General features: G+C 54.5%; 1 protein-coding gene and 2 pseudogenes across 1 annotated transcript; all 3 read right to left on the reverse strand.

Moving 5' to 3' along the window:
* Window positions 1-239: 239 nt before the first annotated feature.
* LOC136635290 (actin-related protein 2-B-like) lies at window positions 240-15977 on the reverse strand. The gene is made up of 9 exons (XM_066610442.1): window positions 15844-15977; window positions 11226-11336; window positions 10331-10546; window positions 9791-9863; window positions 8602-8738; window positions 7135-7284; window positions 5123-5268; window positions 4259-4391; window positions 240-1802 (listed from the first exon to the last, which is right to left on the reverse strand). Exons 1-9 carry the CDS (start codon window positions 15889-15891, stop codon window positions 1632-1634), a joined length of 1185 nt encoding a protein of 394 aa, XP_066466539.1. The 5' UTR covers window positions 15892-15977; the 3' UTR covers window positions 240-1631.
* LOC136635303 (5S ribosomal RNA) lies at window positions 4782-4901 on the reverse strand (annotated as a pseudogene).
* LOC136635323 (5S ribosomal RNA) lies at window positions 6919-7037 on the reverse strand (annotated as a pseudogene).
* Window positions 15978-19825: the final 3848 nt, after the last annotated feature.

Genomic DNA, 19825 nt, shown 5'->3' on the forward strand with positions numbered 1-19825 from the left:
GGAGCGGTGTCCGACTTTGGAAACCCATTTGACCTCCTCCCGCTGCCCCCCTTTATGGTCCTGCTGAGACAGGGAAGGGCAGCTGATGAATTGACGTCTCCCTCGCCCATCTCACTGCCTCCTGGGGCTTAACCTGTTGAGCTTCCTGTTTTAAGAGAAAAGCCAGACGGTTGAAATTTTTTTTTTTTTAATAAATCAAGTTTTTTTAAAAGAACAATTAAAGAAGGGGAATGTGATTTCTCCCCCCTTGCCCCCCCCCCAGTTTATACAAAGAGCAGAAGTGGTGAGGAAGGAGAGTGGGAGACCTCCTAATGAGGAGGATAGGAGGGGCCACAGAGAATTCCTGTTGCTGACTCTCCCCCCCACCTCCCCCCAAAAATGAAAATTGAAGCAGGATAAGCAGAAGCTTCTGCCAATTGAGCCACTAAACTAAGGGGTCAGCTCCCCTGAACAGGATTTTTCATCGGCACCCCAATTTTTGTGCTTGGAAAAAGAAGACAAAAGCATTTGCAGGAGGGAAGGGGGGCTGCAAATGCAGTGGCAGTGATGGAGGAACAAAATTTGGGGAAGGGGCTGGGATCCACCTGTGTCCTCCTCCCAGGTAGGACTTCTGTGACTTCAAACAGACACGTGACTGCTGTCAATTCAAAAGGCACTCCTTTTCCCAACAGATAGCTGATGGGGCGCTTTACCTGCTGAATTTCGTGGGCAGCTGGAAGCCTAGGCACCCCCATAAAAACTGCCGGGTGGTAACGCTGTTCCTGAGTAGGCGACATTTGTAATGGGAGGGTACTGGACTGATGGCCAACTTTAATTTGGTACAGAGCTAAATCCAGCCCCCCCCCCCATCTTGCCTTGCTCACTCTGTTCCAGATGCCAGTGTCAGATTTTGAAAGGCTGGATTTAGGCTTGGAAAAAAAATTTGCAGTTTCAAAGATCCCTCTGTGGTTTTGACTTCTGAGAGTTCTTCCTACTAGTTCTTAGCAAAAAGTGTCTCTTCCTGAAGAACTAACCTCCCCGTCACGCACCCATAGAAAAGGGGACTGGGTTGTGTTCTTGTCCTGGGGTGAGGATGAAAGGACAAACGCTCCAGCTTAGCAGCGTGTTTTTTTTTTGGGGGGGGGGGAGGGGGAATGTAAGAAAATGGAAGGAGATGATATGTGAGTTGTAGGGGCAGGAAGACGAGGCCTCTGTTCTCAGCCTTAACCGCCCCTGTTCCTGCATCCCTGATATCCCTGAGCTGAAAATGCAGGGTGTTTTTAAGCCTGGCTGGTCTAGAAGCCTTGAGGTCTAGAAACTTGCTGTGAAACAAAAGGCAGAAGGATTATGGGAACATTCCCTGAGTGAACGCTTGCAGCTGTTGGAGACATGGAATATGACCCTGATGTTGGCTTGCCGCGAAGGGGGGAGGGCTGTTGCTGCATATGCCATAAGGGGAGGAAAGTTGCGAGGGGGGGTGGGGGGCAAGATTATTTCTGTAAGCGGGGGATGCCTTTTCTTGGCCAATATGTGCCCCATCTAAGGAAGACATTCTGCATGGCATTGGTTCCACCAGAAAAGAAACTGAAGACATGAGAGAGGGAAGAGGGGCTGGGTTGGAATGCGCGAAGGCAGGAGCAAGGCGGGGCGTCCTATCGCACAGTCACCCCCAGCTTCTCCAGGATTCGGGTCCCCTTTTCCAGGTACTCGGAGCGTCTCAGCCAGAAGTTGTCTTTGTCTTTCATTATGTCGGCCAGCACAGCTCCCCCCAAGAACACCATGTGCTTCCGCCGGGGAGGGTCCTCGATGCGGATCTTGAATTTCTGGAGTGGGAAAAGTGGGGGCTTTAGAACCAGGCGTTTGGAGCAGAAGCCTGCTTGTTCTCTGGTGGAAATGACCTCCTCCACTTTCAAGCTCTGCAGGCCTAAACCTCCACCTATTGGCAACAGTCCTTTTTTGGACCTGGCCCACCTCTGGTCTCAAAGATCCGCCCATCATCTCCTTGCTAGAGGTGGGTCCAACGAAATGGTGCATAACCCACCAAGTGCAAATGCAGCTTCGTTCCTGATCGAGACCCAGGTTTGAATTCCAGCAAGCCCTTAAGCTTGGTGGCTGGACCTGAGTTAATCTGTCAGTCAAGCTCAGCAAACTTTGGGGAGGTTAAAACAGGACAACCCGCCCCCCCCAATAATTCCTCACCTACCCACCGCTCTCCAGACGGGCAGGGCAGGAGGGTGCTGACCGAATAGTCATAAGAACATAAGAAGAGCCCCACTGGATCAGGCCATAGGCCCATCTAGTCCAGCTTCCTGCATCTCACAGTGGCCCACCAAATGCCCCAGGGAGCACACCAGATAACAAGAGACCTGCAAGGCCTTCTGGGAACTGTAGTTTAAGAACATAAGAACAGTCCCACTGGAGCAGGCCATAGGCCCATCTAGTCCAGCTTCCTGTATCTCACAGCGGCCCACCAAATGCCCCAGGGAGCACACCAGACAACAAGAGACCTGCAAGGCCTCCTGGGAATTGTAGTTTAAGAACATAAGAACAGCCCCACTGGAGCAGGCCATAGGCCCATCTAGTCCAGCTTCCTGTATCTCACAGCGGCCCACCAAATGCCCCAGGGAGCACACCAGATAACGAGAGACCTCATCCTGGTGCCCTCCCTTGCATCTGGCATTCTGACATTGCCCATTTCTAAAATCAGGAGGTTGCGCATACACATCATGGCTTGTAACCCGTAATGGATTTTTCCTCAAGAAACTTGTCCAATTCCCTTCTAAAGGCATCCAGGCCAGACGCCATCACCACATCCTGTGGCAAGGAGTTCCACAGACCAACCACACGCTGTGTAAAGAAATATTTTAGTCAGGCACGGTTCTGAAGAGTGGATCTGAAATTGGGGAAAACTTGACATTTCAGTTTGCAAAATTTGCTTTTAGAGCTTGTGGAAGAAAATGGCCAGGAAATATTAGCCAGAAGGCTTTGTATGTCCTGTTTAATACTTTGGCCTTTAATTGGCTGAGACCCACCCACAACGGGGCTGTGAGTCACAGCTGTGATGGCATCAAAGCCGTGTTTTGGGGAGAGGCAGAAATGGAAAGTTAGCTCTGTTTGCATACAGCTGCCAAACCACAGTTCCTTTAGCAATTGGTGGAAAGTGCCCATCTCTGTCTGCTCACTTGCCTCCTCTGCTCCTGATGCTTCCTGGACTGGAAAAAAAGAATAGGGGCACGAAGAGGAAGTGTGCAGGAGAGAAGTGGTGGGCTGTGCAGACATTCTAGCTCCCCACTCTTCCCACTTCCTGTTCCACCACATTCTTGCCCTCTCTCTGCCAATCCTAGGAATAGGCAAAGCAGAGCCCAGAGGCAACATTTAACAACAGGCACCAGGAGGCTTTGGGAAGAGGCCAGCCCTGGGTCTGTGTGTGGAGCTTGTGTGCTCCTTCTGCCCCACAGATGCTACAAATCCCTCCTGACTTCCTGGTCTAGGCAAACCACAGCTGCCACGGACGTGCAAATCAGCAAACTATAGTTGACTCCACTGTGTTGGCAACCTTCAGTCTCGAAAGACTCTGGTATCGCGCTCTGAAAGGTGGTTCTGGCACAGCGTCTAGTGTGGCTGAAAAGGCCAATCCGGGAGTGACAATCCCTTCCACACCAGGAGCAAGTGCAGTCTGTCCCTGGTCTGTCTCCCTGGCTATGGGCCTTCCTTCTTTGCCTCTTAGCCTCAGACTGTTGGCCAAGTGTCTCTTCAAACTGGGAAAGGCCATGCTGCACAGCCTGCCTCCAAGCGGGCCGCTCAGAGGCCAGGGCTTCCCACTTGTTGAGGTCCACTCCTAAGGCCTTCAGATCCCTCTTGCAGATGTCCTTGTATCGCAGCTGTGGTCTACCTGTAGGGCGCTTTCCTTGCACGAGTTCTCCATAGAGGAGATCCTTCGGATCCGGCCATCACCCATTCTCACGACATGACCGAGCCAACGCAGGTGTCTCTGTTTCGGTTGACTCCAAATAACACGTGAAAACCCACTTTGCTCCACTGGAATGGAGAGCTACAAGCACACATTTCCAGGGGGCTTGTGCAGGGAATGCATTTCCCCAGACTGTGCCTTGTGGGTCTCTCCCTGCTTCTCACGACCCCATCTCAGTCCCCAAATTCTGCTTCCCTCCCAATAGGGCTGTCTGGCTGGAGAAAGCTGAGGCAGTGCATGATGGCAGGCAGGCCAACAGGGGGCAGCACCTAACTCCCCACCCCCACCGACGCAGGCACCCTGACTCACAGACAGCTTTTCCACATCGCCCTTCAGCACCCGTTCAAGATACAGCTGTTTGATCTCGCGCTCCAGGCGGGACGGCAGTCCAGGGTACATGGTGGAGCCACCGGAAAGCACAATGTGTTTGTAGAACTCAGCTCTGCAACAAAAAGGGAATTGGGCAGGGGGAGGAAAGGGCAATGATGCCACTGTCTGGGGAGGAGGAGGTCAATCGGGGCTGCCTCTCCTCCCCTGCCCTGCACGAGGTCTGCAAGCTGAGCAAGATGGCAACAGAGGCTGCCCCTTTGGAGTCTTTCCCGTGGGCTGCCTTGAATGCTGACTAGCAGCAGCTCAGGCAGAGATTTCCAGTGTTGTTCTTCTCATGGCACACTGACCTCTATAGTCTTCTCTATGGTCCTCGCCTCTTGGTTGGCGACCTTCAGTCTCGAAAGACTATGGTACAAGCCTACAGCGCCCGGTATTCCCAGGCGGTCTCCCATCCGAGTACTAACCAGGCCTGACCCTGCTTAGCTTCCGAGATCATGGTACAAGCCTACAGCACCCGGTATTCCCAGGCGGTCTCCCATCCAAGTACTAGCCAGGCCTGACCCTGCTTAGCTTCTCAGATCAGATGAGATCAGGCATGTGCAGGGTAACATGAGCCACAGAACCCAGAAGAGTTTTTCAGCCATTTTCAGCCGCTGTGGTTCAAACTCCCAAGGCACCCCTGCAGACCTGCCTCAGCACTCCAGTGTGCCCTGGCACACCTGGTTGAAATGGCTGAGCTCGGGCCACCTCTCCAGTCTCCACACCATTTCATTCCCAAGTGAAAGCTCCACCTCAGTGTGACTCTCCCTGCCCTGCCCTGGGTCCTCTCAAGGTCCCACTCACCGGGTATCGATGTCAGCTGCCTGGATGGTGTTGAAGAGCAGCTCAGCCACGCCCACGCCTTCCACGTTGATGAGATGTGGCTGGAACAAGGCCTCCGGTGCCTCAAAACGCTCCCCGCCAACTTTGATCACCCGCCCGTCTGGGAGCTGCAGGGATGACGGGATAAGGGTGGCATCAGGGAGCCATGGGAACTCCCCAATGCTGTGGCTTCTCCTGGTCTTGGAGGCATCTTCTGCCAGCTGAGCTTTTGTCCACTGGCAGTGTGTCTAGTTACGTATTTTGTACATTTGTGCCCTACGTAAGAACACTTGAGGCGGCTGCCAACAATTGAAAACGGCACATAGTAAAAATGCACAACGTTAGAACATAAGAACAGCCCCACTGGATCAGGCCATAGGTCCATCTAGTCCAGCTTCCTAGATCTCACAGCGGCCCACCAAATGCCCCAGGGAGCACACCAGATAACAAGAGACCTGCAAGGCCTCCTGGGAATTGTAGTTAGGAACATAAGAACAGCCCCACTGGATCAGGCCATAGGCCCATCTAGTCCAGCTTCCTGTATCTCACAGCGGCCCACCAAATGCCCCAGGGAGCACACCAGATAACAAGAGACCTCATCCTGGTGCCCTCCCTTGCATCTGGCCTGAATGATCAAACAGAAACAGCTCTTTCCAAACTTCTAGCCCAACATTCAGGACTCCTCCACACTTCCTCTTCTGCTCTGTTCCTTCTCCACCTCCCTAGACTTGAAAAGGAGGACTGGAGAGGAGGAGCAGGACAGGAAAGTGGGCAGGGGTTACTGAAACTTCTTTCCGTGGCCGGATGGCATTCGTGGCACCTGCTGAGGGTCAGAAGTGATGCAATTAAGTAGACAGTAGACATCATTAAGGAGCTCAGGACCAGAAATCAGCATTTTGACCTCATAATGAGGGGGGGCAACTGTGTACACCACCCTGTGCTCTTTCGAAGAAGGGCGGTATGAAAATGTGAAAAATTAATTACATTAAATTGATTAATAATAAGCATTTAGGAACTCATTAACTGCGAGTGACAGAAAATATGCAAACCTAGATCACAATTCCAAGACATGGGAGTGTTCACCATCAGGTGGCAGCCCTTTCAGTAGAACGGCTTCTGCCAAGGCATCACCGCAGTTCAGCTGGTGTTGGGAGAGGACCAGACAAAAAGCTTCCAGTGGCTGAATCTGGCCCATAGGCCTTGTGTTTGACACCTCTGGGCTACAGAAGAGGAGGAAGTGCAAAGAGGTGAATCTCCAACTCTAGCTAGACCATCACACTCCTCCAAGTTTCTGCACTGTTCCTCAGGTGGAAAAGAGCAGAAGAGGAAGCATGGAGAGCAACAGCTGGCTAGAACAGCTCCCTCCAAAGCCTGGCCCGCAGCACTTACCCTCTTCCAAACGCCCGTGACTGGCGCTTACCATTCCAACGAGCCGCAGTTTGGGACAACACGACACTCTGGGCAGTTGCGTCTGCCCAGAAATTTGGGCGCAATGCCCACTGCGTCACTGCACCATAGACATGGCTGCCCAGAGTGTTGCGTCATCCTGATCTGGGGACATGGGAAGCCGTGATGCACTGGAATGGTTAGTGCCAGTTGCACCAAGGAAGGCATTCCCAGTGTGCATTCCTAGTCTCTGGTCCTGGTTCACAGGAAGGATTAACCTTCCTGGTGGGCTGTGATATGTGAAACTATGCAAAAGGCACTCTGCATATGTTCAAAGACAGTTTTCCTTGACAAATGGTTGGCAACCTTCAGTCTCGAAAGACGATGGTATAAGCCTACAGCCCCCGGTATTCCCAGGCGGTCTCCCATCCAAGTACTAACCAGGCCTGACCCTGCTTAGCTTCCGAGATCAGACAAGATCAGGCATGTGCAGGGTAACATGGGGCTATCCAAGGCCTCATAAACCCTGGCTCTGGGGCTTAGCCCTGTGAAACTGCGGGACACGTTCAGCAGTGGTGCCCACGCCCACTCCGCCTTCCATCAATTACCGTGTAGGACTCCACAAGCACTGTCGTCTCCTGTGCCAGCTTCTGCTCCTGCTCGATGTTGTAGCCCACATAACAGAGTTTCTCCTTCATCATCCTCACCGTCTCGAAGTCGGCCGAGTGGTTAAAAGCATAGCCGCGCAACAGCAGGAGCTGCCAGGGCGGGGAGATAAGGAGAGCGGTCCATACTATAAACTTGCATCTTGGCACACACGCACGCCCCGCCCCGGCACAATGTGGGAACTGGAATGTGATTTGGAGACGAGTGCTGCAGTGTGTGTGTTTAAGGCTTCAACCCAGTGAATTCAATACTGGCATACCTGTGAAGGGGGGCAGGTGATGTACCGCCACCCACTCTCCCCCCTGGCACACTGTACAGAGAACCTCTGAGGGCCTTCAGAGGCCTCCAGAAGACCGTTAACCAATTTCTGCCCAGCGCATAGGTGTACACATTTTATCCCTGTTGCGTATATGCAACACTGGGCAGAAATGGCTTAAACACCACCTCCTCCAGCCCTCCAAAGACCTCTGGAAGGTCTAAAGCAGGGGTGCCCAAACCCCAGCCCGGGGGCGACTTGCGGCCCTCAGGGACTCCCAATCTGGCCCGCGGGGAGCCTCCAAGTCTCCAATGAGCCTCTGGCCCTCCAGAGATTTGCTGGAGCCCATGCTGGCCTGATGCAACTGCTATCAGTGAGAGGGAGACTGTTCGACCTCTCATGTGAGCTGTGCGACAAGGGCTGCTTGCTGTTTGATGTCTGTGATGCAGTAGCAACAGCGAAGGAAATACCTGCCTTTTATAGGCCTTGAGCTATTGCAAGACCTTCATTCATTCATATAAGTTCCATTTCTAATATATTCATTTATGTAAATTTATTCAAATTTTATTCCCGGCCCCTGCTACAGTGTCAGAGAGATGATGTGCCAAAAAGTTTGGACAGCCCTGGTCTAAAGCATCACTTCTGGCTTGCCCCCCAAAACTGGAACATCACTTCCAGTTTTGGGGTGAAAACCAAAAGTGACATTTTAGGCCTTCCGGAGGCCTGGAGGAGGCCCCGTACAGTCTCCTCTGGCCCTCGGAAGGCCCCCCCAGATGCAATGGTGGGGGTGGCAGCATTCTCCAGGGGGGAGAGCATTCTGTGGTCCTAGCCCTGGGTGGCATGGGGGCCACTATCACCAGTGGAATGCAATGAGACTTCCTTTTGAGTAGACATTCATCAGGCTTGCACTGGAAGTAAGCTTTGCACAACAAAAAGTCATAGTTATTTTCATGATTCATAACTGAAAGTGAGGAGGAGGAGGAGGAAGATGAAAAAGGCAGTGGTGCATGCCATTGCAAATGATTTCCCATTCATTGCTTGTGCATTAATTTCGGCTGATCCCATTTCGTGCCTTTGCCTTCTCCCTCTCGTATGTGGAAATGTGGAAGCCCCATGAGGGTAGAGAGGCAGGCAACATCCCCGCTGCTCTCACCTTAATGAGGTAGCGTGTGATGTCACGCCCCGCAATATCCAGCCGACGGGTGAGATGCGGCAAGGAGAAGCCCTCGTATACTGGGCAGATGTGGGTGACGCCGTCCCCCGAGTCCACAACCACGCCAGTCAGAAGGCCTGTGAAGGAAGAGCATCAGGGCACTGCCACACCCCTGGAGGGGGCAGACAACTCTGGGAATAACAGCTGCCAGCTGAACAGAGGCCCAGCAGCTCTAAACCTGCTTTCAGCCCAGTTTCACTCCCCCTGAGCCAGATCACTGTCTCCAAGTCGACTGAGGAAGTCCTGCTTGGTGAATCATGCAGGTTTTTGCTGACCAAGCCATTAAGTCATTAAGGCTGCAATCCTAACCACACTTTCCTGAGAGTAAGCCCCATTGAACAAAATAAGACTGACTCCTGAGTGGACCTGGTTAGGATTGTGCCCTAAATCGGTAAATCTTTGCATGTCAGGGGGGAAAAAAACACTCTAAAGGAGGTAAGAAAGTGTTCGCAGGGATTCTTATAAACCCTTTGTTGATTTGGGTTTTTAGAAAATGTAAATCAACAACACTCTAAAGCAGGGGTGCCCAAATCCCGGCCCTGGGGCCACTTGCAGCCCTCAAGGCCTCTCAATGTGGCCCTCAGGGAGGCCCCAGTCTCCAATGAGTTTCTGGCCCTCTGGAGATTTGTTGGAGCCTGCACTGGCCCAACGTAACTGCTCTCAGCATTAGGGCAACTGTTTGACCTCTTACGTGAGCTGTGGGATGAGGGCTTCCTCCTCTGCTTGCTGTTTCACATCTGTGATGCAGTAGCAGCAGCAAAGGAAAGGACAGCCTTGCTTTGTTCAAGGCCTTTTATAGGCCTTGAGCTATTGCAAGAACTTTATTCATTCATATAAGTTCACCTTTAATATATTCATCTATGTAAACTTATGTAAATTTACTCAAATTTTAAATGTGAATTAATTATTTCCCCCCCCCCCGGTCCCCAACATAGTGTCAGAGATGATGTGGCCCTCCTGCCAAAAACTTTGGACACCACTGCTCTAAAGGACAGTCTCTCCCCCCCCCTTTTTAGTTGGCTTGCATTGCAGCAGGACAGAAGAGGCATTCCGCCAGTCTCCTCTCTCAGCCAAGAGGGAATGCCTCTTCTGAAACTGTGCACAACACCACTGGCATCATCACACTTACCCTGGGCATAAAGGGTCAGCACGGCCTGAATAGCTATATAGACACCCTCAAACTGGTACGTCTCAAACATCACCTGTGTTGTAATGGGAAAGAGACAATGAACGGTCTGTAAGTGCTGGGTTTATGCCCACCCACTAAAATTCCCCCACTGATCCCATCCCAAGCACACCCTCCCATAGCTGCTAATGCTACCTCACCCACAGTTACCGCCTCCCCAGGGGGGCTTCCTCACCCACCCTGTAGGATCAAAATCCTCCTGCACTTCCCCCCTTGGCCACTAAAGGTTGGAAGAAGGTTTAACCTCCCCACTACTTCCGCAGTTCAGTGATGGATCCCTCAGATCTTTTGTGGCTCTCACTCTGTCCCTCTGCTTGGCTGGTGATACTTTCCAGCCTTCTGATTCTGAGAAAACCAGACCACTGTGCGTTCGTCCCAGGCCACTGCAGGCCCTCCTCCCTCCCTCTTCTTTTTCCTTCAGGCTGGTCCTCACTCTCAGCGCCTCCCACAATCTACTTCTAACTGGTCGCAGCCTCCACCCACCTCAATTATCTTCTCCCGGTTCTTGGTGGGATTCATGGGGGGCTCTGTGAGCAAGATCTTGCAGTTCCGGGGGTCGATGCTGAGTTTCTCGGGCCCAAAAGTGTAGTCCCACAGGTACTTCATGTCATCCCAGTTGCGCACGATCCCATTCTCCATGGGGTAGTTCACCTCCAGCATGGAGCGCAGCTCACTGGCCTCATCTCCAACCATGAGGTCCTGGGGCACGAGAAGCAGAGCATGACGTTTCACTGGTACGATGGCAATAAGCAAACCAGTGGGGAATCCAAGTGGGCCTTAGATGCCTTCAGCAAACACCACCCTTCTGTGGGGAGGAGGAAAGGGGAACCCAGCCCTCCCAGAACTCAGGTGGCCAGAGCCTGCCCAAGAACGCCTGACATTGGAGGAGACATGCCAGGTACCAACTGCCAACTCCTCTTCTTCCACCACCTGTTTCCTGGATTTGGAAAAGAATACAACAAAAAAGGAAGTGTGGAGAGAGGGCAGCACCATAACAGAGCGTCTGAAGCTCTTCTGTCCTCCACACTTCCTCTTCCATTCCATTTCCCGCTTCCTGTTATTGCCAGGAGCTGAAGTTGGAGGAGCAGGGAGGGACCCTATGCCCTCAGGTAAGGCACATCTTCTTGGAAAACCCCTATAAAAGTACTCAGTATTTTCCACCTCTGTTTGTGTGAATGTCCCAGGGGAGAGTTCCATTAGAAACATCGCCTCTGGCTCTCAAAACAAACCCACGAATCTCACGGGTTCCTTCAGTCCTGCATGGGAGCTGTGAGGGTTCCCCACCCCCACACCAGGGCACCAGCTCCCTGTGCCTCCAGTCTCCTTTCGGGGAACCTGTCATCAGCCATGCTTAGCCCCAACTCCAAGCTGCACTCACCTTGATCTCAATGTTGCCAACTTTGGCCGTGGAACGGATGATGGGACGTCCCACCAGGGCCGGGAAGATGTGTTCGGGGAAGTTGGAGCCGGCAAAACCACACTTAACGAACTGCAAGGAGGTGGGGAGAGAAAATGAATGGAACAGGCTCAGGAACAGAAGATGAGGCATTGTGGGGGGGGAGAGGGGGGCAAATGCGCCCAGCTGTGCTTGCAATGTGTGGCCATCTCAGCCATCTTCACAACAGCTGCCTGATCCTGGGGGGGCAGTGGAAACCCCTAATTGGTGTCTGGCAGTGGTGTGAGTAGGTCTGGAGGACATCCATGGGGCCAACTGAGGTGGTCATGGTGGCGTAGCTGGAGGGGGGTGGAGCGCTCCGTCCGGCAGGGAGCCTCATCGGGGCCGGCAAGCGGCCCCTGCCTTCGGAGTAATTCCCGCTGAGGCTCCCTGCCGGACAGAGCGCTCCACCCCCCTCCACCGGAGGTAGCAGAGTGGTAGGAGCACCCAGCTCTGTCCGCCCACTCAACTATGCCTCCTCCTCCTCCTGGACTGAAAAAGAAGAGGAAGTGCCTACACTTCAGCCGTGGGCATCCAGCTCTCCTCCCTCTTACAACCCAGGGAGTGAGAGGAGCAAAGGCTGGCACGTTACTCGGTTGCTAGCGCTCCACTGCTCTTTGTCGCTGCGCTACTCAACCCAAAAAGGAAGCGTAGCTCCCATTCTCCCAACGGCATCTTCCCGGACAGTAATTGCCCCTCGAGACCAGCAGCTTTGTAGGTTCTCTCAGAATGGCCGTGTCATGTGACAGCAGGTCTTTTAGGGAAGCGGGTCTGCGGGTCCCACCCTCCTCAGAACTGAGGTCAGCAGTGACCTGCAGAAGGGCTTTCTCAGTGGTGGCCCCTGTCCTATGGAACTCCCTGCCCTGTGAGCGAGGCAAGTTCCTCCGTCCACTGATGTACTTTTTCAGCCCTGTTGCTGCTCAGTAATAAGTGCAGCTGAGTCTCACACTGATTAGCTTGGGCTTTTCCTAGCTGCTGGTGTGCTTTATCATGCTCTAACCTGACACTCTGCATGTCTCCACCCATCACAGGGGGAAGGTGGGACCAACACTTGCAAAGGGAAGGCAGGCCGGCATCAAAGGAAGGTGTCAGCTGAATCAAGAAGGCTCTCTGTGTCCAGAGGCCAGCAGCCCTCCTTCCAAGCCCCAGATGCAAAAGGCGCAAGCACCAGCTACCTCTGACCCCTGACCAAAGCAGCCCAGCAGCAGGAGGAAGTGGGGAAACAGGAAATGAAACAGCTAAATGTGACTGGGGTGGAACAGCCAGGGGAGTAAGGAGGAAGCTACTTGTGGTTCTGGTGTAGACATCAGCAGACAGACCTAGGGAGGGGTTCAGGGCCAGGCACGAAACTCTGTCTTGATGATCTGGGCTGCCTAATCCTAACTCTGGTTGCTCCTGGATTTCTTTCCTGCTCATACAGTCATGCCAAACAGACAAACTGGCATTTCATGCCCCCATCAGCTTGCTGCAGGAATGAGTCTGTCGAGGGTGGGGTGGGGGTGGTCCTAACAGATGCTTCAAACAGATGTCGTTGCCTTGTCTTGAAGGGCCAAGAAGGGCCCAGAAGCCCAATCCCCCTCTTGGGCCAAAGCCAGCCCACACAGAACTGTGGCCCAAGAAGAGCACCCAGGTTAGATGGGGCCGTGCCCCGCACCACCCTCTCTCTCGCCCCCACTTTTATTTCTGTTTTCAAAAGAAGCGCTGATGGCGCATTCAACAAGCTCCCCGAGCACAGATCGCACAGCCAGATTGTGAGTCATGTTCGGGAAGGGAACATGAAGTGGGTTGGGGAACAAAGAGCCAGGCGACTCTGCAAGAACACGAGGGGGCTCTTTCGCCCACGGAGCCATGCTCCGGAACCCCAACAGCACTGCAGGCCAAGGCGACTGTTACTGCTGGAACAGTTGTGCGCACAACGAACACCTGCACCCCCTTGTGCATGCATGCCCATACACACAAGCCAAGAACACACACTGCTTTCTAAACATTGGAAATACTCCACCACCACCACCCCAGACCAGGAACATTCACAGACCAGAATGGGGCTGCTTAAGGTCTTATACAATTGTGGCCCAGAGAAAGCGCTTCCACACAATGCCAGGAGCGGTTAGAGGGGGTCCTGGGGCCTCTGCCCACCTCCCGATGGTGCACTGATGGTAGTGCTACAACCACTACAGCTACAACCACAGGTAGTGCTACAACCACTACAAGCTGAAGGTTCAGAGAGTGGCCCAGTCAGGAAGGGCCTCTGAGGGACACGGCTCTCCAATCAGTGCCCGACCTCTGACACCAACTCTGCTCTCTCGTTGACGGTCAGGCGCAGTCTGCAAGCACATCACCCAGTCTGATAAACCACATGCGTGGAACGTTGTGACTCAGTTGACAATCCTGGGCCAGCCACAGCTTCCCAGTGTACATGCATGCAACAAGAGCTCAGACATGCAGTTGTCATATAAAGCCATCTCCATGTCATTTGCTTCCTGCTTGTACACAAGCCTTGCAAACAGGAACTCATTTGCTTACCGAGTACCTGATACAGTTATTTTCTTAAACATTTTTCACACAGAGGTTCCCCTCCCACCCCTAAGGGATTTAAGGGCTGCAGACAGGTCACCCGAATGCACAGAGGCATCCTGTTGGAACACTGGAAGCTGCCTTAAGTATAGAATACTAGCATTGGAAGGAATCTTGGAGGCCATCTAGTTCAATCCACTGCTCAGCGCAGGTGACAGCAGCACTCCTGCTGTATACAACCTCACCCTTAGTCTCTTTGGGAAGCTGTTCTTCCCCTCCTACAAGCACAGGGTTGGCTCAGAACCGCCTGACTGGACCAAACGCTGCCCCCTCCTCACCATCCCTTACCTGGGATGCTCATCCCATTCCCTGAATTGAAAAAAGAAGAGCAGGAACAGAACAAGAGGTAGAAGAGAGGAGACTAATGGGCTAGAGCAGCTCTGACACTCTTGCTCACTGCTCTACTCTCTTCAGCACTTCCTTTACTCCAAACTTCCTCTGCTGCCTGAGGAGATTGCTTCCGTCGGCCTCATGGACACTGCACAGATAATGCAGGGGACTGAATGCATCAAGGGGACTGATGCAAGATAATTTCATGTGCAAGACCAGGGTAAGACCTCCTAATGCCTTAGACCAGGGGGCCAGATGCGGCCTGCGGTGAGCCTCTATCCAGCCTGCGGCCAGCCTCTGACCCCCTGAGAGCCTCTGGCCCAGTTGACCAAACATAACCGGAGCTGTGCTCGTAGGGTGGGGGAATCAGGGTCCATTTAAGTTGGGCTGTGTTGGTGCTTGGAGAAATCCTGGACATTAGAACACATTCATTCATTTCAGTCATTCATCTAAGTTCCATCTCTAATGTATTTATTAAAATTTTATATTTAATTTTTCCCCGGCCCTCGACACTGTACCAGGTATTTGATAAGGCCCTTTGGCGAAAAAGTTTAGAGACCCCTGCCTTAGACAATGGGCCAAATGCCATCCCCCTCTTCTGCCCCTCCAAGTGCCACTCCCAGCACACCAGCTGCTCCTCTTCCCATAGTGGAGAAACTCTAGCCCACCACCCTCCACACCTCCTCATCTGCAACATCCCCCCTTCCTTCTCAAATCCAGGAAGGAGGAAGAGAAATGTGGAGAAGTGAGTGGTGGGCTAGAGTGTCAGAGGCACTCTAGCCTACTGCTCTCTTTTTCGTACATCTTGTTCTGCTGTGTCCTCTCCTTTTCTGAACCAGGAGCAGAGGAGAAGGCAGAGCAGTGGAGATGAGTGGGCCGAGCTGGTTCAGGAACAGACTGGGACCTCATTCACGAAGACGTGGACCAATTCTACCAGGGGCTCCCAACTGTTACAAAACGCGTACTCAGTCCCTGCCCTTGGATTTTTGCAGGAAGGAGACTCTGCAATCCAATGTATATTTTCTTAAAGCGCTCACACACACACACACACACACACACACAAGGTGGAAGAGGTGATGGGCAGTCAAAGCCATAAGCCCTGCGTTTCCCACAATGAACCCAGTCTGCAGGCCTAACGTCCATGGCAAGATCTATGTGCTGCCTTCCCAGAATACCCCCAGTTTGACCTGACACCACAGGCTGGCAATCACTGGGAGTAGGAACTCCCATGACTCCAGTAGCATGGAGTACCAACGGCTGGTAGGGGGAGGACACGGCTTAGACGATTTCTGGCCAGGCCAGGCCAGGCTCTCCCAGCTGAGTGCGCCAGCTGGGAAGGTGGCGAGCGATTAATAAAGAAGTCCAGACTGGGGTTTCCCTCCGGAGAATTTCCGTGGCGGGCTCAAGACCCTGCTGGACGGGGGCACCTCTCCGCCAGTGGGATTCTGCCCCGGGGGCGGCTGCTCGCCTCTTTGGACCCCGGTTCCAAGGCCTGCCCCCATGTCCTGGGGGCGGCGGCGCAGAGGCCCTCCGCTCCCAGGCGCGGGGTTTCTTCCAGGGCACTCTGCACAGGCTCAGAGGCGCTCTGCTGGCACCGCCCGGACGGGACGCAGCGCGAGGGTCCCGGCGCCCCCCCCCCCGGCCCGCCCGCGCTCACCCCGGTGCCGTTGTCGCAGACCACCACGCGGCGCCCCTGGCTGTCCATGGCGCTGCCGCCTGCGGGCGCGGGATCGGGGCCGCGGCAGGAGGCGTCGGGCTGGGCTGGCGGGGCTCGGCGGGGCTGGGCTGGGCTGGGCTGCTGCAGGGAGCAGGCGCCGCGGCTGCCCGGCCCGGCCCGGCCGTGATGCAACATCCTGGGCAGGAGGAGGGACCGCGGCGCCGCTCGCGGGTCCGGGGAGGAAGGAGCCCCCCGGCGGACGCTCACCGCAGCCGCGACCCCCATCGCACTGCCCCGCGGGGCGTGCCGCCCCCACCCCCTGGGTCCGAAGGGGAGGGGTGCAGGAGACCCGAGGACCACCGCCCTGCAGGCGGCCCCCTCCTCGCCCTCAGTCTGTGGGGGGGCGCAAGCGGGCGCCCCCCATCGGGCTGCCTGAGGCGGTCGCCTCAGTTGGCCTCCTGGACGGACCGGCCCTGCTGCTCCAGGCTGAACGGGAGCGGAGAAGGGGGCCCTCCTGCTCTGCGCGCAGCCTGGGCTGGGCCACCCCACCTCCACCGCGATCTCTTTGCAGTGGAGGCTGCTTTTTCATGCTGCTGCTGCCGCCTTCTCAGGGTTGCTTTATTGCACCCGATGGTGGCTTCAGCACTGAGGCCGTCAGCCGCCTTCAGGGTCCCACAGCTGGGGGCAGAAGTTGTTCAGAGCGATAAGAAGTCAATCAGTTTTAAGCGCCTGTGGGGGGGGGGGCAGGGGGAGGAAACATTTTGTGTGTGCCGGGAAGGGACAGCAGCGTAACACCTTCCAAAAGGGGGGTGACTGTGGGAGGGCCCAGTCCGATCCAGCTCTCCAGCACTGCTGCCACTGCGGTGCACCCCCGGAGTAAGGGAAGAAATGTTCCCATACCTTGGGGAGGCCTCTGTGACTGGCTGCGCACCGCAGGATGCAGCGCACTGGAAAACTGGATAGGATTGGGCCCTGAGTCTGTTGCACACAAGCCACAAGACTGGCTGCCAGGATGCAGCGCACTGGAAAACTGGATAGGATTGGGCCCTGAGTCTGTTGCACACAAGCCACAAGACTGGCTGCCAGGATGCAGCGCACTGGAAAACTGGATAGGATTGGGCCCTGAGTCTGTTGCACACAAGCCACAAACTGGCTGCCAGGATGCAGCGCACTGGAAAACTGGATAGGATTGGGCCCTGAGTCTGTTGCACACAAGCCACAAACTGGCTGCCAGGATGCAGCGCACTGGAAAACTGGATAGGATTGGGCCCCGAGTCTGTTGCACACAAGCCACAAGACTGGCTGCCAGGATGCAGCGCACTGGAAAACTGGATAGGATTGGGCCCCGAGTCTGTTGCACACAAGCCACAAACTGGCTGCCAGGATGCAGCGCACTGGAAAACTGGATAGGATTGGGCCCTGAGTCTGTTGCACACAAGCCACAAGACTGGCTGCCAGGATGCAGCGCACTGGAAAACTGGATAGGATTGGGCCCTGAGTCTGTTGCACACAAGCCACAAACTGGCTGCCAGGATGCAGCGCACTGGAAAACTGGATAGGATTGGGCCCTGAGTCTGTTGCACACAAGCCACAAGACTGGCTGCCAGGATGCAGCGCACTGGAAAACTGGATAGGATTGGGCCCTGAGTCTGTTGCACACAAGCCACAAGACTGGCTGCCAGGATGCAGCGCACTGGAAAACTGGATAGGATTGGGCCCTGAGTCTGTTGCGCACAAGCCACAAGACTGGCTGCCAGGATGCAGCGCACTGGAAAACTGGATAGGATTGGGCCCTGAGTCTGTTGCACACAAGCCACAAGACTGGCTGCCAGGATGCAGCGCACTGGAAAACTGGATAGGATTGGGCCCTGAGTCTGTTGCACACAAGCCACAAACTGGCTGCCAGGATGCAGCGCACTGGAAAACTGGATAGGATTGGGCCCTGAGTCTGTTGCACACAAGCCACAAACTGGCTGCCAGGATGCAGCGCACTGGAAAACTGGATAGGATTGGGCCCTGAGTCTGTTGCACACAAGCCACAAACTGGCTGCCAGGATGCAGCGCACTGGAAAACTGGATAGGATTGGGCCCTGAGTCTGTTGCACACAAGCCACAAGACTGGCTGCCAGGATGCAGCGCACTGGAAAACTGGATAGGATTGGGCCCTGAGTCTGTTGCACACAAGCCACAAACTGGCTGCCAGGATGCAGCGCACTGGAAAACTGGATAGGATTGGGCCCTGAGTCTGTTGCACACAAGCCACAAGACTGGCTGCCAGGATGCAGCGCACTGGAAAACTGGATAGGATTGGGCCCTGAGTCTGTTGCACACAAGCCACAAACTGGCTGCCAGGATGCAGCGCACTGGAAAACTGGATAGGATTGGGCCCTGAGTCTGTTGCACACAAGCCACAAACTGGCTGCCAGGATGCAGCGCACTGGAAAACTGGATAGGATTGGGCCCTGAGTCTGTTGCACACAAGCCACAAACTGGCTGCCAGGATGCAGCGCACTGGAAAACTGGATAGGATTGGGCCCTGAGTCTGTTGCACACAAGCCACAAGACTGGCTGCCAGGATGCAGCGCACTGGAAAACTGGATAGGATTGGGCCCTGAGTCTGTTGCACACAAGCCACAAGACTGGCTGCCAGGATGCAGCGCACTGGAAAACTGGATAGGATTGGGCCCCGAGTCTGTTGCACACAAGCCACAAGACTGGCTGCCAGGATGCAGCGCACTGGAAAACTGGATAGGATTGGGCCCTGAGTCTGTTGCACACAAGCCACAAACTGGCTGCCAGGATGCAGCGCACTGGAAAACTGGATAGGATTGGGCCCCGAGTCTGTTGCACACAAGCCACAAAGCATCTTGTTGCTTGTGGTAATGAAAGGGAGTCAGGTGACTGTAAACTTCATGTTGGGAAAAGGGAGCAGGAAAGAGTGGGTGTCACCCAGGGGGCGGGCGGGCAGGCAAATGTGTTGGCCATCCTGGGGCGTACAAATGGTCCTAAGGGCCATGGTGCAGACTTGTTGTTCTAACTGCCCCTGTGACTTGGGTTCCACCTCTGTAAAAAGAGAGAGAGAGAGAGAGAGAGCAGCAGCAATTGTCAACCTTTCTCATGTCACGCACACTGAGAAGGCACTAAAACTCTCAAGGCACACCATCCATTTTTGGACAATCGACAAGGCACACTGCACTCCCTACTGGCCCTATCAATTTGTGACTCTCCCCCAAAGTCTTGTGGCACATCTGTGGATCATTCACGGCACACCAATGTGCCACAGCATGCTGGTTGAAAATCACTGTTATGGGGGGCGGGTAGCATTCCATTCTTTGCACACACAGAGAATTCCCGGCCTGCTTTTATTTGCTGTCTGATGGAAGGAATTTGGGGGCGGGGGCGGGGGGGACGTTTCCCTTCCTTGTTCCCGATCTGGTTTGCATCTGGCTTTTTTAGATCTGTGCTTCCCTCCGCTGGGACTCACACTTGGCTCAAGCCCAGGGCTGGCACGGTCAGGCACCAGGACCCTTCGTCCATCGGCACACGTGCATCTGGAAGCAAGGCCACTCCGTGTGAGCACATGCAGGCCAGATCATGCCCCTGCCAGGCGGCTGTCTGCCCACCTCTTAGACACAAGGAAAGACATGGTGTGGATAAAGGAGGCAAGAAATTGTGTGCAAGAGAAAGGAAGAAAGAATAAGCCGGGGTGGGGCCGGCCCAGACCCCCTGACCCCTGAGGTGGCATGTCAAATGCTGCCCTCCCTTCCCTGATGCTGTGCCAGCCTCCCATTCTCCAACGTCTTAGCTCAGCCCTCTCCCCGCCTAAACATTTCTTCTTCCTTTCTGTCCCAATCTAGGGAGGAGGAAGGGAAGCAGTGAAGGCATGTAGGCAGACAGAGATGGACACCCCTCAGCAAGCTGCTGCCTCTGGCAACAACATCAGTTGGCCTCAGGGGTGGGCCGGGGGAGGGGGTTGCAGACA

This window comes from Tiliqua scincoides, chromosome 15 (genome assembly GCF_035046505.1).
Source record: "Tiliqua scincoides isolate rTilSci1 chromosome 15, rTilSci1.hap2, whole genome shotgun sequence".
Classification (NCBI taxonomy): Eukaryota; Metazoa; Chordata; class Lepidosauria; order Squamata; family Scincidae; genus Tiliqua; species Tiliqua scincoides.